At 36.7% G+C, this 25,893-nt stretch overlaps 1 protein-coding gene across 1 annotated transcript in view; it reads left to right on the top strand.

Annotated features, from left to right (window-relative positions):
- The window catches only part of LOC136032455 (USP6 N-terminal-like protein), a 52,546-nt gene that overhangs the window by 13,588 nt on the left and 13,065 nt on the right, over window positions 1-25,893 (top strand). Inside the window, exons 3-6 of the mRNA XM_065712766.1 lie at window positions 2,818-2,987; window positions 9,810-10,047; window positions 17,856-18,017; window positions 23,866-24,030. Of these exons, the coding sequence (XP_065568838.1) occupies window positions 2,824-2,987; window positions 9,810-10,047; window positions 17,856-18,017; window positions 23,866-24,030 (729 nt within the window). The 5' untranslated portion in view covers window positions 2,818-2,823. The remainder of the gene's footprint in view (window positions 1-2,817; window positions 2,988-9,809; window positions 10,048-17,855; window positions 18,018-23,865; window positions 24,031-25,893) is intronic.

Here is a 25,893-nt window from a genome sequence, read left to right on the forward strand (position 1 = left end):
GGTATTAGGAGGAGGTGAGCCCCTCATATGTGTAATAATTTCTGTTCGTTTTAAGTTTTAATGCTGCTCCTTACTTCCAGTTGAAAAACTTTTTCATATTCATTTTTTCATTTTTTTATAATGCTAGAAAGCCCTGCGCCGCCTTCATGGAAATTTTCTTCCCCCATGACAAATTCCTCGATGGAAATAAAAAAAAATCCCCCTGAAAACGCCTGTACACTTCCCAATTACCATTACTGTATGTAAGCACTGGTCAAAGTTTTTAACTTGTAGCCCCTCCCATGGGGATTATGGGGGAGTAAGTCGTCCCCAGGACATAGTTATAAGGTTTTTCAACTACGGTGAATAAAATGGCTATCTCAGAATTTTGATCCGTTGACTTTGGGAAAATAATTAGCGTGGGAGGGGGCCTATGTGCCCTCCAATTTTTTGGTCACTTAAAAAGGGCACTAGAACTTTTCATTTCCGTTAGAATGAGCCCTCTCGCAACATTCTAGGACCTCTGGGTCGATACGATCACCCCTGGGAAAAAAAACAATAAACAAATAAACACACATCCGTGATCTGCCTTCTGGCAAAAAATTCAAATTCCACATTTTTATAGATAGGAGCTTGAAACTTCCACGACAGGGTTCTCTGATACGCTGAATCTGATGGTGTGATTAACATTCTATGACTTTTAGGGGGTGTTTCCCCCTATTTTCTAAAATATGGCAAATTTTCTCAGGCTCGTAACTTTTGATAGGTAAGACTAAACTTGATGAAACTTATATATTTAAAATCATCATTAAAATGCGATTCTTTTGATGTAATTATTGGTATCAAAATTCTATTTTTTAGAGTTTCGGTTACTATTGAGCCGGGTCGCTCCTTACTACAGTTCGTTACCATGAACTGTCTGAAAGGTGTCTTAGTAACGGTGAAAGGGTTACCCTTTCACCGTTACTAAGAAAGGATCATCCTATTTTAGTTTTTTTTTTTTTAATGTTTGGTTTTTTATATTTTTGTCAGTTTTATTCTGCACTGGGGACGGTCAAGCGGAGGTCTTGACCGAAATATTTCTATATGGAGAATCTTCCTTGGGGAAGGAATTTTTTTATGGGGGGGGGGAATTCCAGGGGAAATGTTACACTGGGGGTATTTGACATTATTACTATACTAAATTCTTTTTAATTGTCTTGCCTTCTCTTTGGCAAATTTTTCATATGAAGTTGTTTCGGGGGAATTATCCAGGGGCTTTTTTCTGCGTATTTTGATTTCCGGGAAATAATTTCCAAGGGAGGGGGCATTTCTGGAGTGATCGAGAAACCGATTAGAGATTGAAGTCTTATTCAAATGAAAAATTTTTTTAGGCCGAATCGTCGCAGGCAATTTTACAGGTGATTCTCAGCGAGGATGGAACTGTCTGGAGGGAATTTGACGGAGGGGGGTGTACTTTACGTTGGATGGAATTTCCACGGAGGAGCTTTCCGTGAGGGAGAGGGGTATATTTCATAGAGGGTGAGCCAGATTTACCGGCATTATTTGAAAAACGAATTGATAATTATTCCATATATGAAGGGTTGCCTCCTCCTCGACACCTTGTTCTTTACGCTAAAGTTTGACTGTTTGTCCCAATTTGTTAAGAGCGTCTACTGAAACACGGGGGGGGGTTAATTAGAATAGAAAGTTTTTTTTTAAGTGCTAACAGCTTTAGCGTAAAGAGCAAGGTATTGAGAAGGGGTAACCGTTCATATACAGAATAAATCTGTCAAAATTAATATGTAAATCTTATTTTAGTTTTTCATGTAAGATGAGCCAAATTCAATCCTGTATTAGTTGAAAAACTTTCAAAAATTAAATTTTAAAAAAATAATTTTCAACTGAAAGGAAGTAGTGACATTGAAATTTAAAACGGACGGGAATTATTCCGTATATTAAAGGGGCTGCACTCCTCTCAACGCCTCACTCTTTACGCTAAAGTTATTATTGCTTTAAAAAGTAGAGTTGTGACAAAGAGTCAAACTGTAGCGTAAAGAGTGAGGCGCTGACGAGGGGACAGCCCTTTCATATACAGAATAATTTCTGTTCGTTTTAAGTTTTAATATCGCTCCTTATTTTCAGTTTAATTTTTTTTTTTAATTTTAACCTGAAGGTTAAATGAGAATTAGGATATTTATGTATTAAAATGCGCTGTTTGAAGCATCCTATCTTCCCTCCCACTTACAAAATTATCCACCGCCTCTCCTTCGCAATAGTTGATTCGCACTTACACGTTATTCTGTATAATTTTATGAAGCAAATCAGTTTATTTAAATGAAGCTTTAAAATAGATGTCAGTAAGATTTTTCTGCAGTAAGAAAAGATATATTACCCTTCAGCAGCGTTATACAGGCTTGGTCTAAGTGAAGAGAGATTAACTACCAAAATGTTCATATTAAACATTTATCTTGTGTAGAATACTTGACGTTTCAGGTACAAGTGTGCCACCATACGACATTACTTCCTCTACAATTGGGAATCCCTATAATTCATGATACTTTTAAATCCATTGACGATCTCAGAATTTTCAATCGATTGGAAATTGGTCCTCCTTGGGGTAAAATCATAATTTAGTGACACAAAATGGCAGAAAACTTCACTTTCCTGTTGAACAATTTTTTGTGTCTCTTTAAAAGGCACTTTGACTTTTGATTTCTGTTCCAATGAGCTCTTTACCGATTTTCTAGGACCAGTGGTTCGATACGATCCTCCTTCCCCACTAAGAATGAGTTTAACAGTTCTTATCAATACTCCTATAAAGCACAATTCAGCACTTTTTCTTATTTTTTTCTCAAGGACTTGATGACAAATATGGATGAAAGTGCAGTTCTCGCTGCTATTGAGGAGAGAAAACAAATAGTTGAAAAATATGACTTGGGAAGAGAGAAAGGCGATAGTCATGTTGATCCCTGGGAAGATCCTGAGGTGAAAATCATTAAAGCAGTTGATCGATTTGGATTTGTTCAGTAAGTATGCCAGTCCCTTTGGGTTTTCTGCTGTTTGTGTATTTCCTTAGGTATTGCTTTAATTAAATTCATTCATCTTCAGAGGTAATTTATGCTTCATTAATTAATTAGCCAAAAAGTCTGTCTAACGATTGGCCAAAGAAACACTGTACATACTTTTTTATAACGTCGGAAAAATTTGTTCATCCTTTCATTTAAATACAAAATTATGTCCTTTACCCCCCCTCCCTCCTCATAGGAAAAAAAACTTTTTCTGAATATTTAAACTTGATTTTCAAGCTGTAAGTCAAAATAGGGTGTACTTCTCCTGTGAAAATCGAAAACCGACTGGACTCTGACTTAAAAAGTACTTTAAGTAAAAAGTGACTTGAGCTTCAGCTACTATTGGCCTCACGTGATTAGCTAGGTGTTACGGACACTCGATTATATCAAGTAAATATCACCCTCCATTTGGGTTAATCTCCAAGTTAGGTCCATGTTTAGAGCTGTAACTATCAAGGGAACTTATTTTCTTTAAAATAGAGCTCTCAACTAGAATACCCCGTTAAATTTGACAGTAGAAATACGTGTTCTGGAAACTATCTATTGAGCTCACGGATGCTGTTCTTCTAGAATGAAACCATTAGAATGAATCTCAATATCTAATCAGTAAAACTACTTTCTATGCGAAAAAAAATGAGTCATCCAGTTGCCGAATGTTCGGTTGAACATTCTAGGAAAACAAAGCCCCTACATATGCCGTTTGTTTCAAAGCTCTCAAAAACGGGGTCTCCGTCAGGTAGACTTAAAAATTGATCGAGTGTTAAAATCTGGCAGAAATGATCCATTTTAGTTAAAATTCTGCTTTCATTTGCTTTCGTAAAATCTGGAAAGCTTTTTGTTTATCCAGCCCTTCTTACAAGCTAAGTGAAGTATGCAATCGATTAACTAGGTCAGTTTTGAGAAGTCTTCTTTTTAATCCAGTCTAATATTTGTTTAATCTCAAATAATATAGATGTCAACTATTTGTTTTCTTATAGAACGCCATTATAAGATTTTTAATAATAAAAAGAAAGCTCAAGCGGATACTTATCGTTCGATAGATGTACCATTAATTGGTCTTAAATCACTTTATATTCTCTGAAACTTGTCTCCTTAGCCCCCTTGGTATTCACCGTCTTTTGCCGCCGTTCAAATTAATTATAGTATTCCTGACATTAATCATGATCAGATTCCTTTTAACCATCTGTAAGGTCGGATTTCAATCCTAAAATTTCGTGCCAAATTGTATAATACACGACGCTTGATTTAGTTCGAATGTGTCACTTGTTCGGCCTCTTTAAAAAGAAACTGTTAAAAATGTTTGGCTTCTCTTACTTTTTTTTCTTATCATTGTTTTTTTTCCAGGATTAAATTGAGCTTGTTTAGATTTTGTTGAATAATATTATCGTCTTTCACATTTTATCCTCTAAGTTTTATTTAAAAATCACGTGTCTTTCCCGTCCTTTGCATACTATGAGCCCTTTGTGGGGATTAGCGCCATGTATTAATTTTTATGGCACTTGGTATTAACCAAGTGACATATAGCAATCGCAAATTCTGTCGGTCTGTCTGTCTGTCCCGGTTTTGGTACTTTAGGCACTTCCAGGTAAGCTAGGACGATGAAATTTGGCAAGCGTATCAGGGACTGGACCAGATTAAATTAGAAATAGTCTTTTTCCCGATTTGACCATCTGGGGGGGGGGGGAGTGGGCGTCGGTTAATTCGGATAAAATAGAAAAAATGAAGGATTTTTAACTTATGAGCGGGTGATGGGATCTTAATGAAATTTGATGTTTGGAATGATATTGTGTCTTAGAGCTCTTATTTTAAATCCCAACTGTATCTGATGACATTGGGGGGAATTGGAGGGGGGACCCTAAAATCTTGGAAAACACTTAGAGTGGAGGGATCGGGATGAAACTTGATGGGAAAAATAGGCACAAGTCCCAGATACATGATTGACATAATCGGAACGGATCCGCTCTCTCTCTCTGGGGTAGTTGGGGGGGGGTAATTCTGAAAAAATAGAAAAAATGAGGTATGTTTAACTTACGAATGGGTGATCGGATCTCAATGAAATTTGATGTGTAGAAGGATATCGTGTCTTAGAGCTCTTATTTTAAATCCCGACCGGATCTGGTGACATTGGGGGGATTTGGGAGGGGGAAACCTAAAACTTGGAAAACACTTAGAGTGGAGGGATCGGGATGAAACTTGGTGGGAAAAATAAACACAAGTCCTAGATACATGATTGACATAAACGGAACGGATCCGCTCTCTTTGGGGTAGTTTGGGGGGGGGGGGTTATTTCTGAAAAATTTGAAAAAATGAGGTATTTTTAACTTACGAACTGGTGATCGGATCTTAATGAAATTTGATATTTAGAAGGATATCGTGTCTCAGAGCTCTTATTTTAAATCCCGACTGGATCTGGTGACATTGGGGGGATTTGGGAGGGAGAAACCTAAAACTTGGAAAACACTTAGAGTGGAGAGATCGGGATGAAACTTGGTGGGAAAAATAAGCACAAGTCCTAGATACATGATTGACATAACCGGAACGGATCCGCTCTCTTTGGGGTAATTGGGGGAGGGGTTAATTCTGAAAAATTAGAAAAAATGAGGTATTTTTAACTTACGAATGGGTGATCGGATCTCAATAAAATTTGATATTTAGAAGGATATCGTGTCTCAAAGCTCTTATTTTAAATCCTGACCGGATCTGGTGACATTGGGGGAAGTTTGGGGTGGGGGAGCCTAAAAGCATGGAAAACGCTTAGATTGGAGAGATCGGGATGAAACTTGGTGGAAAAAATAAGTAGAAGTCTTACATACGTGATTTACATTATTGGAACGGATTCGCTCTATTGGGGGGGGGGGGGGTTAGTTCTGAAAAATAAGAAAAAATTACGTATTTTTAACTTACGAAGGAGTGATCGGATCTTCATGAAGCTTCATATTTAGAAGGACCTCGTAACTCAGATCTATTATTTATCTCAACCGGATCAAGCGTAATTGGGGGGGGGGCAGTTGGGGGGACCGGAAATCTTAGAAAATACTTAAAGCGGTGAGATCAGGATGAAACTGGATGGGAAGAATAGAAAACTGTCTAAGATACGTGACTGACATAACCGGACCGGATCTGCTCTCTTTGGTGGAATTGGGAGGGGGGTGGGTAATTTTGAAAATTGAGGTATTTGTAACTTACGAAAGGGTGACCAGATCTTAATGAAATTTGATATTTAGAAGGATCTTGTGCTTTAAAGTTCTAATTTTAAATTCCGACCAGATCCTGTGACATTGGGGGGAGTTGGAGGGGGAAACCAGAATTCTTGGAAAACGTGAAAATTGGGGTATTTTTATCTTACGAATAGATGATCGAATCTTAATGAAATTTGATTTTTAGAAGGAATTAATGTCTCAGAGCTCTTGTTTCAATCCCGACCAGGTCTTTTGACATTGGGGGGGGGAGGAGTTGGAGGTGGAAATCTTGGAAAAACACTTGGAGTGGAGGAATCGGGATGAAGCTTGGTGGATAGAATAAACAAATGTCCTTGATACGTGATTGACAGAATCGTACTGGATTCGCTCTCTTTGGAGGAGTTAGGGGGAGTGGTTCAGTGATTTGGCGAGTTTGGTGCTTCTGGACGTGCTAGGACGGTGAAAATTGATAGGCGTGTCAGGGAGCTGCACAATTTGACTTGATAAAGTTGTTTTTCCAGATTCGACCATCTGGGGGGCTAAAGGGGGAGGAAAAATTAGAAAAAATGAGGTATTCGTGACTTCCGAGTGGGTGATCGGATCTTAATGAATTTTGATATTTAGAAAGACATCGTGACTCAGAGCTCTTATTTTAAATCCTGACCGGCATTAAGCCTCTTATTTTCCTTTTTAAATCAATCTATTGATTCATAGAATTTTTTAGAGCTCATACCATATGATCTCTTGGCTCTTAGCTCTTCTCGCCTCGTCACAAGTGCCATATGAGCTCTTAGCTCTTGTTCTGCTTAATTATTTATGAATGAGTCTTAGCTTAACTATGGAAAGACTTTCTATCAGTATGATCGGAGGCGAAAAATAGGACCGCGGACCATCCTCTCTCCCCTCTTTTACCAATTTTGTTTCTAAACAAAATTGAACAACATTCTAAACAACATTCATAAGAATGTTGTTTCTTTTTTTAAGGGGATTGCAGAAGTCTGTATTAGTGGAGGCGTAAAATTGGCCCAAGGGCCATCCAAAGTCTTCCCCATCCCTTAAGGAGTTCTAGTAGAAATGTTGGTATATTACTCCATGTCTTATCTAGTCACGCTGCTTTCTGTTTGATATGGAATCGTATAAAGCTTTTATAACACTTGATGCAGGGGTAGGCATGTTGCAGCCTGTTTGGATCAGAGTCATATAAGAATTTTTACTGGAGGACCATAGTGGGACACCCATCTTATCTTCAACTTTTTTTTTTAGCAGAAGTGTTGGCCTGTTAGCCTTGTATAGTTTGAAATGTCCAATGACTTTCGGTTGGTATGGTTTAAACCTCAAAACTCCCGAAGTCCCAAAAAATCCTCAAAATCTGGAGAGGGTCCTTGTGGCACCTTAAATCGAATTTAGGTTCCTAAACTCATTTGTTTCACTTTGGTACAAAGGTTGAGCTCCTGAAGGATGTTAGAAGATGCGAGTCGATGGGGTTTCCTCTTTCTTTGGTTTGAAATTCAGGCTCCAGGAATTTAATTTTCGCTTTGTTGAATATTGTTATAGGTTATAGCATTACTACACGGATAAAGCAGACAGCAAGTACACCATCGAAATTGCCACCATCGAAACCCCTTGAAATCTTGAGAAACAATGCCTGTTCCAATTCAGAATGTGTGTTTAGGAGCAATATTGTCTGGGTGCAATATACTTTCTGAAGGAGATTATTAGCAGAGATACTTCGTAGTTATTAAAACCTATAAGTTTTCTATATGTTGATAAAATTTCTAAGACGGTTTCTGCGTCAGGCGGCTCGAAATGCATTATGTCTTCCCGGAATTTACTCATTGTGACACAAAAGGACCTACTAGTAGACTCATTGAAATTAGTCTAATTATTTGAACTTTTATCAGACCAGAAAGAATAAACGATAGGTGGAACAGGGTGATGGTTTTGTAGTTCCTAGTGAGTTGTGATCCGGGGAATGGGGGCTTTGGATTTTTGGGGGGTCGATAGTGAACTGGGTTTGAAATTGAAGGATTTGTCTGGAAAAGTTCAGTTTTGCTATGATACAAGTTGAGGCCTACACGTATCTTGGTAATTCATCTGTTATACAGTACTCTTCTCATGTTACTTTCAATCCATTTGGAAGAACAATTAAGACTAGGGTCTACTGGGGAGCTTAGGGTTAAACAAATCCCTACGTAACATCTGAATCTCGGATGAAGATGGGGCAGAAAAAAACGCCTGGTCCTGCTGCAATTATGCATCAAAGGGCACAAGACCGAGCCATCCCCTGCCAGTAAGAGTAAATTTTCCTTATAGTCCTAAAGAAAATAACTGATGTTGATAGTCAATTCATTACAATCATTTTGCCACTTTTATTTGAATAGTTGGTTAGGTTCGTTGCTAATTAGTGCAGGGTTTGATGCGAAAATCGTTGCCAACACTTTTGACAACCCCTTATTGTTTTGGATTAACAGCCTCTTTAGCCTCTCATTGATAGGTTAGCTTGTGAAAATATATTCTCCAAGCATTTACGGTTTTAGCATGATTTTTTTTTTTTTTTTTTTTTCAATATCGTTCATTGTAAAATTTTAATTGCATTTTTCTTCTAGATCCTAAAGTCATTAAAAAAATGAAAATGTTTTTAAGAACTTTTAAAATTTATTTGACTATTGCTAACTTGTAAGCAATTGCATTAAACACACAAGAGTGTAATGCTGCCGTTGTGTAATGCACAACCTATGAAATCCTCAAAACTTAAATATCACTAAAAAGTATTGCCAACATATTAGAAAAGGATTTAGATTTTTCAAACGACATTAGGCTGCCTTGAAGAAAAAAAGGGTAAAATTTGACTTAGGTGCTTCGGGACGAAACCCAGCAGTAGTTCAAGCATCATATGAAACAGCTTTGCAATTTTCTATTGGACCGTTATCTAGTCAATGGAGGAGCGAGTGAAACTAAAATGGATGACGCATCTTTATCCAACAAAATAATCTAAAACCCATTTGAAACTTGGCCTTCCTGCAGTAAGCTCTTACTTCCCACCTAGCATCTTTATTCAATAATTCTTTCTGATGTACGTCCCGATGTAAGCCACTTTAGTGGCTTCCAACCCCATATTGACTGGGTCGAATAAAACTTCCAAATGATACAACAACAGTTGAGCAAAATCCAGATTTTTACAATTCCTGAGCTATAGACCGATGATCTACGAAAATAAGAGCTCTGATCTGCTTCACAATTAACCTCATTTTAGACAAGTTTTATTGTTTTTTGTTGTTTTTTTTTTTAATAAGAAAGAATCTAGAAGAAACATCTTATTTCACTTTTTTTTTTAATACTGAGCTATACTGTCTTAAGGGAAAACTAAGAAATGGTGGCTAAATTCTTGAGAATTAAACCCTGTAATGCCTAGCTCTAACTTCTTCGCCATAATTCTCAAAAGACTAGCCCTTGTCGTTCATCTTCTACAAATGTGTTTTGTTTTTTTTGTGATGTTGCGTTTTATGTATTGTCTTTCGAATGTGTAAAAAGCACGTACAGTTTTTAAGTTTTCCCTCAATTAAAAATGCTATTTTAAATCAAAATTTGGAATTACTTTTAGAAATGAAGAGTCATCCGCGGTGCCTGCAAGGGAGTTGGACAAGAAGGCAGTTGAGAAAGAGATGAAGAGGGATAAGAAATGGTTAGCCATGATAAACTCTTGGAATAAGTTTTACCCTAAGTCTGAAAAGCTAAGGGAGAGAGTGTATAAAGGAATCCCTGAGAAATTCAGAGGGATCATTTGGGCCAAGTTTCTCGAGTTAGAAAAAACAAAGAAGGAACAACCTGGAAAGTATGAGGTATGGTTAAGCTTTCTTTTAGAAAATTATACACTTTGCAGGACGTGTAGGACGGTAATAATCCTCGAAGGGTTTGTAATTTTATTCTGTTTGACTGAGATAAGGGGTGCTCTTGTTAGAAATTACGGCATATATCTTAAATTCGTTTTTTATTTTGCTCTCTATGTCACTTTTCATTTATGTTTTTTTTTCTCTAAGACTTCATTTCCTCCCTAATCAAAAGTTATTACCTGTATATTACCCTTCTAATTTGGAATACTAAGGTTATTATTAAGACCTAACTGGTACTAAAGATGTCAAAGATCTAAACTTAGATGTGCATGAAGCTAAAATGAGATAAAAATAGCGACGAAGACCATACTGCCTTTCCATAACAAACAAATACAAAGTTGAAACAATAGAGAACATCTTTTCAAGACAGTGGAAATCAATTCTGTGAATGTTTCGGCCCTATGTCCAAGGGCCGTTTTCAGCTCAATACGAGAAAGAGGGAGAGAACAAAAAAATGTTTGTATATAAATAAGCTTACATTAAAAATGCGGGAATTAAAACTAATAATGTTTTCTTTAAAAAAAAATTTTAAAACAGCCCTAGCATCCTTACTTCAACGATTTTCAAAAGTTTTCTAAAATAAACATTATTAGTTTTAATTCTCGCATTTTAATGTAAGCTTACTTATATACACATATTTTTTTCTCTCTCTTTCTCGTATTGGGCTGAAGACGGCCCTTGGACATAGGGCCGAAATATTCACAGAATTGATTTCCACTGTCTTGAAAAGATTTTCCCTATTGTGTCAACATTGTATTTGTTTGCTAAAATGAGATATTCTTGGGATGTGACATTTCTAAACATTTTTTTTTTAGCAGTGTGGAATATTCCACGTAAACTACTTTGATTTTTACGATGCTGATTCTAAGAAGAATATCCATGTCTCTCCTTCATACAGAATTTTTTTTGTAAAACAGTTGGGGCGTAGAATAGAAAATCTTAAAAGCAATGAATAAATACGAATTTTGTTACATTAAACTAAAGATTTTTGTCATATCAGACAGACGATTGCTCCTTTAGACATGTTACATTTCTTTTTCACTTTTTTTTGCATGTGGGACCTTTTCTTTTGCTCTTTGTCATCCTCCAAAAGTGATCTTGCTTTCTATTTTTTGTTTCTCACTGATAGATAAAAATTTTTCACCTTGCTCTTTCCTGTAGGTCTCCAAATTAACAGGAATATAGTCTGCATGGAATTATAAAAAATGAACTTTAAAGCTCATATTGCAGCCTTGGTACGAGCCATCAACAATCATAAATATATATATATATATATATATATATATATATATATATATATATATATATATATATATATATATATATATATATACAGGTAGCTGCTGTGGTGTGACTCAGGAATATGCTATGAGTAGGTCTACTGAGTATCTACTGACTTTAATGTGTGTGTGTGTGTGTGTTTGTGTACCGGTTTGCGTGTAAATACAAGGATACCCAGGGATTTGATCCGGAAAATTGGCTTTTCTATCTGAAAGGTAAATCTGGCAAAAAGTATAAAACATAGCATTAATTGGCAAACGTTGAAAACAAATAGACAGGTAGCTACTGTGGTGTGACTCAGGAATAATGCTTATGTAGAACTAGGTTTTGTTTGTATCTACTGACTTTAATCTTTCAATCAGGTTATTTCTTCACTTGGGCTCAGTCAGCAATGAGCCAAATTACAAAGTTCTATCATGTAACGAAATTCCTAAAACTTATAAGTAAGAAGATGAAATTTTGATTCGCACGCAGTTGATAGTAGATTTCCAATATGAAAAGTTAAAAATGTTTTTTCCAAAAATGTCATGGCGGACCTTATAATATGTAATTTGACTGTAACTTTCACCTTTGCTGGTGTGGTACGGGTTTTGGAAAACACTATAGACATTAGTAGTCTTAGATGTAATTTTGTTGAACACTTCATGTTAGAAGTTTCGATACTAATTGGAAGAGTTTTAGTCAATAGTGTTTAAAATTTTTACAAGATAGTGATGAGGCCTATAAACAGAATATGTCTAAAACCTCCCAAGTTCAAAGAGAGTCTCCGTGAAACAGTTCTTAGGTCTGTACACATATGAGGAATATACTAACATCTCAAAACGCTATGAATAGTTTCAAAGTTCCCTGAAGTCTTCTTTATGCTTTTGTATTTATAATACTATGAGCTTATTCTAACTATCGCAAGGAATGATGGAGATACCGATGCTCAACAATCTACTTGAATAAAAATCATTATGACTACTCAGAGACTGATGTCAAAGCTGCGAATCCGACTTTTTTTTTCAAAAATCTTCAGAAGGAAAAGGTTAAACAGTTGGCAGTAGGCTCCCATGACTGCAGAGCATATCTTAATGTTTTAAAAACCTATTTTGGAGACTGTTGGCCAAGTAGTATGTAAAATCAAGGAGGCACACTCGTGCCTCTTTAAAGAGGCGAACCACGACAATGTTAAGCGATCTTCGGTTCCAGTGGTCGCAGAGGGATGGGGAGGGATGCATTTCGTAGCCCGAGCTCCAACTAAGAAACCTGCCAAATTTCATCCCCCTCCGACTTTTCCTTCATGGGGAAAATCTGGCCGAAAGTTTCGACCGGTCAACCCCAGCCCCCCTTTAACGTTGTCCGATCGGGCTGAAATTCACAAGTTAAGGTCCCCTAGGGCCCAGGAGCTTATCCGCGAAATTTCAGCTCGATCCGATAACTCCTTCCCTGTTTTCCAGAAACCACGCATAGCCACTTATTGTTCATGTTCTCCTTTTTTTTCCTCGACGCCTACAGGTCACAGCCGACATCGGATCCGGGTGTACGAAGACTCATTCGACGCGGAATTCTCCGAGTAATTTTCCTGGAAAGTTTCGTCGGAAAATCTTAACCCCCCGATTTTCTAGCTTAGAAAAACCCATTTCCCCATTGAAGGTAAAATTTTCTCTTGTAATAACATCACTTGTTTGAAAAATTCTTACACTAACAGCAGCTTGGCGCAGCGGAAGCGTGCTGGGCCCATAACCCAGAGGTCGGTGGATCGAAACCGCTAGCTGCTAACTTTTTAAAATTTGTAAAATTAGGTAATTTTGTCAGTTTGAATTTATTGATACAGAAAGGGAGAAAATAAACATGGAAACATGTGATCAGAATTACATACTGGAATGTTCACAAGAATTTATACTGAAGCGGGGGTAAGGCTTGATGGAAGCAAGTTAAAAGAACCATTTAAATTGATTTCCTAATTGAAGCCGTTGGTGAAATTTTCTATTGTAATAACTTGTTTGATAACAAGCATAACAGCAGCTTGGCGCAGCGGAAGCGCGCTTGGCCCATAAACCGAGGCGGGTGGGTAAAAACCACTAGCTGCTAAATTTTTAATTAATCTGCTAAACTATTAAAATTATCAAAATTAGATAATTTTGTCAGTTTGAATTTATTGATACAGAAAGCGAGAAAATAAACATGGAAAATTATTATTAAATTACATCCACCATGGATTGTAGAAAAACGTACAGAAATAATATGAAAAAAACTTCGTTTTCTTAAAGAGTTAAAGAGGCTGCGTCCCAAAGTCGAACCTTAAAACGTACAGGAATTGGGAGAGGCAGTTGGGGGGCTGCCGCCCCCCAAACCCCCCGCTTTTATAGACTCTTTTGTACAGATTTTTTGTTCTGTTTTTGTTCTCTTTTTGGACAACAAAAAGACTCTCCTTTTATAGACTCTCCTGTACGTTTTAAGGTTCGACTTTGGGACGCATCTCCTTTCATAGACTCTCCTGTACGTTTTGAGGTTCGACTTTGGGACGCAGCCTCTTTAACTCTTTAAGAAAACGAAGTTTTTTTCATATTATTTTAAATAAGGAACAATAATCACAATCATAAAAAAGTTATTGGGGATGTTTAATTTAGAAAGTAATCCACCTAAAATAATAGAAAAACGTTTTCATTATAGGCAAGAGCATCTCGAGCCTTTTTGTCATTTTTTTTCGGGGGGAGGCTCATAGAATCTACTGATTCTCTATATCATTTTAACCAAATTTTCAAAAAAAGAAGAAATAAGAATGATTGGCCTTTAAACAAACTGTAATATCTGGAATTAACATAGTATGTATAGAGCCATAACCAGATAGAAATTTACCGAGTTTTCATTTCAATTGTTATCAGGTAATCAGGTCGTTCCTCATTCGTCGTGAACCTAAGACAATTTTTTGATAGCTTGAGCTTCAGCTCAGGATTCTTTTCAAGCTCAGGATTGGGAATTCTTGCACGAAGTTGTTGCATTTAGTGAGTTCGTATTGACAAGGCACTCACCAGTATGAAACATTTTGTTTCCGTGCCTCTTATATTCGCTTCCATCTTTGGTATTAGGACTCCTTTTGTTGATCGCCTATCCCGAGTGTAGAACTCCTTGAACGTTGAACGAATGAGGGGGGAGAAGGTGCTGCATTCCTAAATTTTGCTGTAATAGAGCATAGTCCGTGGCGGTGGTTGCATTCTATTACCCGCTGTAATCATCCAGCTGGTTGTATTCCATATTCGAACCTGAACAATACTCGTAGGGAAAGTTACTAATACTTCTGCATCACTGATGTATGGGAATTATTTTAAGGTTGCTTCCATCCAAGTAGCAGCCACAATGTCAAGGTCCTAAGCTTGGAGGCTGCTCTTCTTATCGGCCGCAAAGAATGTTTGATTTCCTTTGAAAAAAAAGCAACACATTGTGTCGCTCTCCGAAATGCAATGAGTGGACGCTATGAAGTTCAGCATTACTTCTTTGTTCTCTAAAATATTAATGGGGACGTGATACTTTGGAAATTTTACAGGGAGTTGAGGCTTAGCATTCTCCCCAGGAAAAATGTTAAGGACGCGAGGGAATTGGTCCACTAGTATCACAACTACATTTTTATCGTTAGAACAAACAGTCAAGTTTTCAAGGCCTTTTCTAAGGCAAAAGGTAACGTGCAGAGCCATTCTGGTGTTGATTTCCTAATAGGGGCTGTACAGAAGTTTCTCAAAACTGAGCGAATCAACATTATGACTTAAACATGTCAGCTTTCATCCTATATTCATATCCTTGAGACAGCCACACGCACACAAGGTGTCCGCTGTACTCAAGCTGCTTTCGTTGTCAAATCCAATTGCTTCCCATGTTTCACAAATTGCTCTCATGAAATCTCCTTAGTTCTTTGTTTTTTGCAGCAATCTTTGTCCTGTTTACAATTTTTGAGCCCGTCGTGTAGAAATGGGCTTTTGAACAACGGCCACGTAACACCCACTGCAGTCCTCCTGAGATAAGCAGCCAGTCATACATGTCACCTATGATATGAATTTCACTTTCTATTTCAGGTATCCTTTTCAACATGGCTTTAAGCAACCGCATGGCACAGATTCCGATGGTTTCAAGGTCAGCTGGTGGTTGTAAGTGAATCGTTGGCGTGAAGTCTATAACAAAGGCTTCACGCCCATAAAAGTAACGCTTCTGTTCAAAGTTTGGATTTTCAGGTCATTCACACAAGCCACCGGTCTCTCTCAAGGAGTCACTTTTAGTCCTTTATGCTTTTCACATACAACTATCCCTAACTCATTTCTGTTGGCCAGTCTTGGTTACATTTGGAATGTAGAAACCTAGAAAAACTGGAAATTAAATTTCAAGTTAGATAATTTGAGAAGCACAAAACCACTTAGAAATAGACTTAGAAACGGAACCACTTTTTCTTTCTTTTCGTAATCATTCACCCTTCAGAGCACACTATGAAACTTGAATCAATTAAAAATTCGTAGTCTACCTTAAAAGGTTTGATTTAAAAGGGTTTTATCCCCCAAAGTAGTCTCTCAATATCTGACTGAAAGTGTTACATTGAATCCCACCATTTCCTACAATCACTGTTGGGTTTATTAACGCTTAAAGGACCACCTATATTGAGAAACAAGAGACATATTTAATTGATAGAAAAACGAGGAACTTGGTCGTAAAACTGGTTGGCTGTGCTGTGAAGTGAGGAAATCTGTGTGGGTGTTTTTACGTTGGAAAAAATCAGAGGATTTTCCTAGAAAGAGGGGGGCAGTGGGCTTCTACAAAGGGGTTTGTACCTCTCCCTCACCGATGAATGCGTCAAGAATCGCTTATACAAATCAGCAGCTAAAAAAGAAATCAATCTTGAATTTTAGGGTACCAAGGACACTAAATATGGAAACTGATTCTTTAAATTGGTGAAGTGTAAACTTAAACATCCATATATGTCTAAAAAAAATTAGGAAAGCCTAGGAACCCAATTTCTTATGAAAAAGACTTCCATATGCAGTTATGTAGTTTTACGCTTAGGGGGCACCAAGTTTAAAAATAAGGGACATGTGTGAAAAATCAGCAGGAAATGAGTAAAAAATATATATATATCCTCATATAGCTCTAGAAATTTTAAGGTTTCTTGTTCCTGTAGCAAAAGATAAACACTACCATAAACCCAAGCTATGCATTAATTTGGCTATTATTAAAATTATTCAAGATTAAACGCCTCACATCGTTTGTCAAGTGACTTACCAAAAGAGGTTCTTTTTAGACAGACCGATTAGGCTATCCTATTTTGTTACATTTATCCCTTTTTCTGACTGTTGACATGTTACGATTCAATGTGACAACAAAGGGGAGAATTTACGCAACGAAAAAATCTTAATAATTGTATAACAGACCAAAGAAAAATCGTAGAAAATCTCAGTTCTTATGTATGAATGCGGCTGATATGGAGCCAGGGGACAAAAGACTTGTTTATGAATAACGCCTTTTAATCTAGTGTGAAATCTGATCAGCACATCCCCTTCCCTTTCTAGATTATTGCTTTTTTATGCCGTATGTATAGTATTATGTAATGTTTTTTATTCATATTTCTTTGCCTGTATTTTGTATTGTTTTTATTCATCCTTGTTCCGTCTTTTCATTGTTGTGTTTGATGGGTTCTCGATAAATCAAGTAAAAACTTTATCTACAATATCTCTTAGAATAGCAAGCCTTATCCTTCTAAGCAAATTGCTTCCCACATAAATCAAGCTGATATACTTGTAATTACAGGATTCGCTTAGAACTACCGTTATTATAAATGATTTAGTTAAAATGTATCTCATCCCCCTTCCTAAGTGTTGGACGTTATTTTTAAGGCCGTGATTAAGTGAACTTGAAAACTTCAAGGTCCAAAATCGAAGTTAGGGTAGCCTTCTGTCTCTCAATTCTCTAGAGACCGTCGATTGTCAAAAACCCTTCAAATAGCACTTATTCGTTGGTGGAAGTAGCAGGTTAATTATACCAGCTTGTCAATCTGGTCTCTAAGAGTGTTATCGGCGATCTGAAACGATTCTTTCTGGTAACCGACTTGTAAAAATCTCAGGTAGCTGAAAATATTCTAGGGGACTGTTAGAAAACAGGAAAATGCATCGAAAAATGATTGCAATCATCTTACAGGTTAATGTCTTCTGCTCATAATAGTACCGACTTTGTTCTAAAAGCAATATCCTTCATAGAGTACACTTGTGAAAAAGAGTACACTGTACACTGCGAGACATTTTCTAAGATTTCTAAGCCATTAGAGGAAAAATAGAGCTAAATTCTAGCAAACATTTTGTAGCATCTTCAAGAAGCTACGGCCTGATATTAAAAGCAGTATTTTCCGCCAATGAATACTTGAATACTTTTTAAATATAAATTTTCGATTTTAACATGGGATTTTCGAGTTCCATCAGTTCACCTAATCACGGCCTTACTAAATAATTGATTGTATTTCTTAGGAGATGAAAGAAAAAGGAAGGCTATGGTCTCCAGACATAAGACAGATAGATTTGGATGTTGTCAGAACATATCGAGACCACATCATGTTTCGGCTTAGATACGACACGAAGCAACAGGCTCTCTTCCATGTACTTGCTGCCTATTCAATGTATAACACAGAGGTACTATTATCCAATGTACATTTTATTTTAAGCCGTCTCAATTCATTGAAAACTTGCATGCATTTTACCTTTTTATAATATTGAGCAATATCAAATCTAAACGAAAAAAAATTATCTTTCACGAAGAAATTAATTTGAAAAACATTTTCCTAAGAACAAGTTTTTCAAAGAAAAATAAAGAGCTTCTTTAAGCCAAGAATGAGTAAAAAATAAAGCCAAATAATTATCCAAGTGTAAAACTTTGATACCACATATCACTATTAATACATAAATGAAACTCAAAACGAACAGAAATTAAAATATATAGCCAAGTCAAATTCAAAACGAGCAAAAATTAACAGAGTAGGGCTGATAACTCCCATGCCTACTCAAAACCAGAGCACAGTTTGCGCTTTACTGAAAACAAAAACAACAACAGAGAAAAAAACATATGACCGTGGATTCTCAGTTTAACTGGCATATACTGATATTTATTCCTTAAATGTTTTGACAATTTTTTTATTGATGAAAGTAAGAAAAATGAAAACATTTCAAATGTATTTTGTTTTCAGTAAAGCGCAAATTGTGTTCTGGTCTTAAGAAGGTATGGGGTTATATACCCTACTCATGTTAATTTTTGCTCGTTTTGAGTTTGACTTGGCTATTTATTTTAATTTCTGTTCGTTTTGATTTTCGTTTATGTATTAATAGAGATGTGTGGTAGTTCTACGCTTGAAAGATTATTTGACTTTATTTTTGCTCATTCCTGGATTATTGGAGCTCTTTACTTTTCTTTGAAAAAATTGTTTGTGGAAAAAGTTTCTTAAATTAATTTCTTTTCGTTTTTTTCATTGACACAGCCTTTTTCTTAGAAACAATAATATTTTTATATCTTTTCAATTTTTTCTATACGAATCCATAGTATGGGCTGCTATATGTATGTTGGAAAAACTTCTTCAACAATTGTTAATCTTGACACAAACAGTATTTTTTTTATTTAACAACATTTAGTTTTAAAGCATAAGGGGCCAATTGCATAATTGTGGGGAGTGGACATGCCTAATATCCCTAAAGATATAGCTGCTGGACCGTTCTACTATGCTGAACAAAAGGGCTGTCTCGGAATTTTGACTGGATGCGATTGGAAAATGCAGGGCTTGAGAGAAGGGCTGCTTGCCGTCCAATATCTCGTTACTTTTAAAAAGGGCACCAGAGCTTTTAATTTCGGATTGAATTAACTCCTTGAAAAGTTTGAATAATATTTCTAGCCATCATAGAGTGGTGCTGCCGATGATATTGCTTATATGTCCTTTTGAAAACCTGCATGCCTACAGTTTTTCCTTTAATTGAAACTCCTAAAAGTTTCATATTAATACCTTTAGCGTCATTAGTTGCATTAACTGTAGTGGTTGTGTTGAAAGTATACATGTAGTGCCTTTTGGCTAGTCCAAAATCCCTAACAACTTACCCTTAAAGGTTTAAATTAATAATGTGAGTTGTTCGTCAGATATTGCTTTGTCACCTTTTTGAAAGTCCACATGCTTTTTTTTTCTATTTAGTTCAACGTCCGCCTAAATATTCCTCAATAGCTCCACCATAATACCCTTAGCTTGCGCAGTAGCAATAGTTGTTGCAGCATTAGTAGCTGCATGGGCATAGCACCTTTGGTTTCTTCAACATCCCCTTCAACAGATGCTGAAAGTATCAGCTTAATACATACCCTCAACCATTCCTGAAGCATTTCTAATGCGTCCACTTGACAACCTGTGTGGGCATAGTGTGTTTCGATTTGGTTCTATACAGCTTCTATATATCCCAAATTCATTGCCTTAATATCCTTAGTTTTAATAGCAGTAGTAGTATTAATTGTAGTAGCCTAAGCTTTAGGGGCAGTAGCAGTAATAGAGGTAGTAATAATAGTAACAGTAATAATAGTATGAGTAAAAGCAGAAGCATTAGAATGCAAATATTTTCTTTTGGTTAGTTCAACATCCCTCACAGCAAGCCCTGTTAGTTGCAACTTCACACACCTAACTGTTCCTAAGACATTGCTGTTACACCCTTTTGACAACCTGCATACAGAGGGCCTGTTCTGATTCAGTTCATCTTCCCCCTCAAAATTTCTTGAAAATTGTACTTTCACATCCTTAGACATAGTTGTAATAGTAGTCACAGTAGTAGTATTGTTATTACTAATAATAGTATTTAATAGCGGTAGTACTACTAGCAGCAGTAGTATTAACCTATTGTCTTTTGTTCAGTTGATCATTAAGTCCTGGAAGTTTCAACCCTATACAATTAGCCATTGCTATGACATTGCTGAAATGTATGACATTGTGTTTTGATAACCTGTATGTATATATCTCATTGCTCTTAGCCCTACAAGCAGTTGGAATAGAATATTGCCTTTTGGTGACATGATCTTCCCCTTTAAGTGTTATCTGAAAGTTTCAACTTAATGCCCAAATCAACTCTTGAGATGCACTATTTTGACAATGTGCATGCACATAGCGTCTTTTGATTTAGTTAAAATTCCCCCTTAATACTATAAATAGAGAAATGTTGTAGTAGTAGTGGTGATAGTTGTAGTAGTATTGATAGCATGCAAATTTTGCCTTTTTGAGCATCTCCGTTATCATTTCCTGAATTTTTCAAATTAATATACTCAGTTATTACTGTGTTGTACCCTTTTGACAATCCGTATACACATAACGTGTTTTGATTCAGTTCAACACTCCCCTCAACATTCTCTGAAAGGCTCATCTGAATACCCTTCGCCTTCTTGGAAAGTAAAGTTCAAACATCCATACCTTTCTCAATAACATATACTATGTTTAAATAATGAACGTATTGCCTTACTTATAGTACTTGTGCTTACTGGCACTTTTTGCACTTTCACAGCGCATCCAGGCTCATCGTGGTACCCAGCAGACGACGACTTGTTTCTTTCCAGAGATTTCGCTCGAGGGCGGCCCCACAGATTTCTGTCGATGGCTCCCCAAACTCCTGAGGACTCTGGGGAGGTAGACATCCCCAATACTGGACCTTTTAACAATTCTGAATAAACGCTCTCTTAAAATTTCGATTGGATACGTTTTGGGGAATGATATTCTTGGGACGGGGCCTGACGTCTCTCCATTCACTTTTGACTCTTAAAAGTTGACTCTTAATTACGTTTAAACTGTTTTAACTTTTTTAACTTTAATGAGTAAAAAAAAATATATTAAAACTGTAGGGAATAAATATCAGTGTATGTGTACTAAACTAATAATCCATAGTCATTTTTTCTTCAGTAAAGTGCAAATTAAGTTCTGATCTTGAGAAGGTATGGGGGTTGTCAAAGACATAATTTCCAGACCTTTCAACTACGCTGAACAAAATGACTATCTCAAAATTTTGATTTGTTGTGTTTTAGGAATTGATGGGCGTGGGGGTGCTTGTTGCCCTCCAATCACTTTTGACCAATAAAAAGGGCACTAACCCTTTCAATTTCCGATCGAACGAACCTTTCTGGAAGTTTATACCACAACAAATCAACAGTTCAAAATTTCTATCAGGTGCTTTTCGGCGAAATAGGAGGTTTGGGGGGGTATTCACCCTTCGATTACTCTCAATCTTACAAAGGGCACTAGAACTTCTCATTACCAATCCAAAGAGCCCCCTCCGAAGTTTATACGATCACCCTTTCTGTATAAACCTTATGTGCCCCAAGGGCATAACTCAAAACCCTTGCCCTGAGGACTCTGGGTTGGGGGGGGGTCTGTCATCCTCAAAGATAGAATTTCTGGACCCTTCAGTTACGTTGAAGAAAATGAGTATCTCAAAATTTTGATTGTGTGTTTGGAGAAATGGTGTGCGTAGGAGGGGGTTAGTTGCCCTCCAATCACTTTTGACTATTGAGAAGGGCACTAGCCCTTTCAGTTTTCAGTCTAATGAGTTCTTTAGAAGTTTCTACTACAACAAGTAGCCATCTCAATATTTCTAAATGCATTTTGGGAAAATACGAGATTCGGGGGGTGGGGGTATCTACCTCCAATCAATTTGAATCTTAATAAGGGCATTAGAACTTGCGTCCAATGAGTCCTGTCCGAAGTTTGTACGATCACATATATTATATTTCCATATATATATAGACTACCTTATATGCCCCTAGGGCATAACTTACCAACGCTTACCCTGAGGGCTTTGGGAGGATTGTCATCCTCAAAGACATAATTTCCAGACCTTTCAATTTAATTGAATAAAATGGTTATTTCAAAATTTTGATTTGACGTGTCTCAGGAAATGGTGGGCGGGAGAGGAGGGGTTAGTTGCCCTCCAATCACTTTCGACTATTAAAAAGGGCACTGGCTCTTTCAATTTCCAATTGAACGAGCTCTTTTCGAAGTTTTATGACAACAAATGGTCATCTCAAAATTTCTATCAGATCCATTGTGGGAAAATAGGAGGTTTGGGGGGGGGGGTTATCCGCCCTCTGATCACTCTTAATCTTAAAAAGGGCACTAGCTCTGTCAATTTCCAATTGAAAGAGTCCTTTTCGAAGTTTATACGGCAACTCCTTTGATACAAGATACTAAGTGTCCAGGTCTAAAACCAAAGAAAAAAAAAAACAAAAAATAATACATTGTGCCTACATCGCTCTTTACTTAGGTAGTGCTATTGCGCTGCCTATGATCAACAAAAGTACTTGAGACAATTCCTTTGGTAAATAACAAATTAACATCCTCTGTGGTGAAAGAAAGAGGTTAAATAGTATTAAATCACTTACCTGAAATAGATTCCACTTGTGTGGAACCCGAAACAGAGTTAGTTTTTGTTTCTAATGTTTTTCACAGAAAAGTCCCAGGGATTGTTCCCTAGAAAAAAGTTATTTTGGCTCCATCGCACCAGAATACAATTGTAGGCTGCTCTCCTCCTAAAAAAATATCGTTGCATTAGTATAAGTGTTTTTCTTATAAATAAAAATTAAAGCTTTCTTTGCGATCACAGTAAAAAGAAAAGGGTTCAAAATTTAATTTTTGGAAAAAGTTTGTCCATTAGTTTAAAATTGACGATGCCTTTATCGAAAAAGCATGGTGACAATAATCAAATTTGAAGCCCTCTGCTTAGTAAAAAGATGTTGAAAAAGGATATTAGTCAGTTACGTGGCAGTCGCGGATCTTCCCTTCCCCAGTTTCTACAAGAATAAATGTCTATTGTTGTTGTATTTCTTATTTCTGTCTTTTAATGAATGCTTCGTACCAAGTCCAACTAGCCCAAGGTTTACTTATGTCTTAAATGTGGTGGGTTTCTAGGGTAGCTTTGAGACTTTTTTGTGGGCTGGGGGAAAATCCGAAGACATTTTATGTTGAAGAGAAAGCGTAATTTTAAACAAGGTTGTTTTTTTGCCAGACAAGTATATTCATTTTAAGTATTCAGTAATATGCATTCAATATTTATTTTGCTTTTGCAGTGGTATTGGCGTTATAGGTCATACGGGATGAGAGTGGAGGCTGGGGAGGGAGTATCTGCTCATCTCCTCCGTGCAATAATGTGTCCTCATTACAAATTGATTCTTTGATTTGTTTATAACTCGAAAAAATTCATTGTGTGTACTTTACTTTCTTTTTCCGTAGTTACTTACGCTTGTTGCTGCTATTAAAAGAAATCCCACAATTAAGAGGCTATAGTTTTGGAGTTTCAACTCTATTAAGCTGAATAAATATCTTGTTCCTTTAACATCAGTATCAAGGTCTAGTTGACTGGGAATGTTGTTTAGCGCGCAGCAGGTCATGGGTAAGAATCCACCTGATATCTGACTTTGAATAAAATATTTTCATTGCTGTTGATTAGTCTATTTATTTTTAGTTTCGTTTCTTTTTATTTTCAGATTGGTTACTGTCAGGGTATGTCTCAAATTGCTGCGCTTTTACTAATGTATATGAATGAAGAAGATGCATTTTGGGCTTTAAGTGCATTAATGGCCAACGAAAAGTATGCCATGCATGGTAAGATTGCTAAAGTAATACCATATCATCCTTTCCTTCCTTATTGGTATTAGACTCATCCTTCTCTTTTTGTCATTTTCTTTATTTTTATTTATGTTATTGACCTTACGTTATTATGAGTACAAAGTACGCTTCAATGCCTAAAACATCCGTTTCTTGAGTAAACTCTCATCTCTAATAGCAATAATAGGGACATAAATTCAACAAGTCATAGTTTTACGAAGTAACTCTTAAGTCGTTAAGTGGGAGCAACTGGATAGATATGTGTTAATGATACTGCTAGTATAAGGACCGCTTAATAACTTTTATGCAATAGTACTACTACTACTAATAACTCACCGCAGCACCAAGCCGCCTGAGGCCAACACAGCTACACACGCTCCTCCTCTAACCTAATCTATTCAAGGCCTCCCTTTTTACAACCTCCCAGGTAGTTCCCATTTCCTTTAAATCTTTATTTATTCATCCTCCCAACCCAGACGAGAGCGACCAGTTTTCCGTGTAGCCCCAGACGGTTGGCCAAAAAGGACAATCCTCGGACAAACTACTATGCAATAATAGTTGTATACAAACCTCGAGGATTTGACTAATCTACTTATTCTAACAATTTTCAATAGCCAGTATGATTGATACTTACCATGCTCGAGGAGGCTAGTTTTTCTCGCTTATGATACATTTGACCTACTGATCGTTCGACGCTGCAGCCGTAAACTTAACACAATTTATTTTTCCTTAGTTTTTTACATCTTTAAAATTTATCTGCTTTTTCTGCAGCTTATTTCAATCCTGGGTAACTTCTTGTGCCATACAAAGTGAACTATAAAACAAATTGATTTGAGGAAATTAATTTCAACTAGTAGAGTATACAAAAGTCCAACTCGAAACCAGTAACTACGACAGATTTTGACCAGTTTAACTAAAGAGCTTGGGCGTAAAAATATTTTACACCCTGGCTCAGTTTTTGCGACAAATTTTAGATTTCTTTTTTTCTTTTTTTTTGTATTGTTCTTTGTATATATAACAGTGTACGTTTCATTAGTGATAATTTGGTATGTAGATCAATTTTTGCTATGACTCTATCCTTTTGCTCTGTAACACAAAGATTAGATAGTTCTTGAAACAGATCACCTAGCTCATTTTTGTGCGAAGTTTGTCCATAGTTAAGAATTAGCTTAGTCCGTAGCTTAGAGTTAGTTCGTTTTTTTTTTTTAGTAAGTCAGGACTCAATCTGCTTTCGCACTGCGTCAGTGAGATTCCACTGCTTGGACAGCTTGATCCATACTTACACCGAGTCTGAACTTTAGTTTGGTTTTGTATCGAATCAGAGCTTAACTTGTTTTGGTACCGCTCCAGAACTTGACTCGAATTTACAACATTGCCCGTTTTCGTATTGAATTGTGGATTATCTCATTTTAGCACCAAGTCAGCCTGTAGCTTGAGGTTAGCTCGTTTTTTCCCCGAGTCGGTTTTCGTTCTCTAATTATCAATTGTCTGCAGATTGGGCTTGGATCTTGCTTAGCACCGAATCTGGCATTATCTTGTTTTTGAATCGTACCAATGTGTAGCTGGGACTTGGCTTGTTTTTCCATCGTGGAAGTACTTGCTCGTTTTTACACCAAGTCGAAACTCAGCACATTTTACACTAAATTGGAACTTAGCTTGTCTTTCCACTAAGTCAGAACTTAGTTCGTTAATCACCAAATTTTTATTTTGCTTGTTTTGCACCAAGTCACTGACGTAGCTCCTTTTTGCCCCGAGGTAACGTTTAGTTTGAACTTGGACATTTTTTACCAAGTTGGACTTCTTTTTTTTTGCTCCAAGCCACGACTTAAGTCTTTTCCGCACCGTGTCACCAAAATTTATTCGCTTCGACTTCGATAGCATTTAAACCGAATTAGGAATTAGCTAGT

Source organism: Artemia franciscana, chromosome 10 (assembly GCF_032884065.1).
Source record: "Artemia franciscana chromosome 10, ASM3288406v1, whole genome shotgun sequence".
Lineage (NCBI taxonomy): Eukaryota > Metazoa > Arthropoda > Branchiopoda > Anostraca > Artemiidae > Artemia > Artemia franciscana.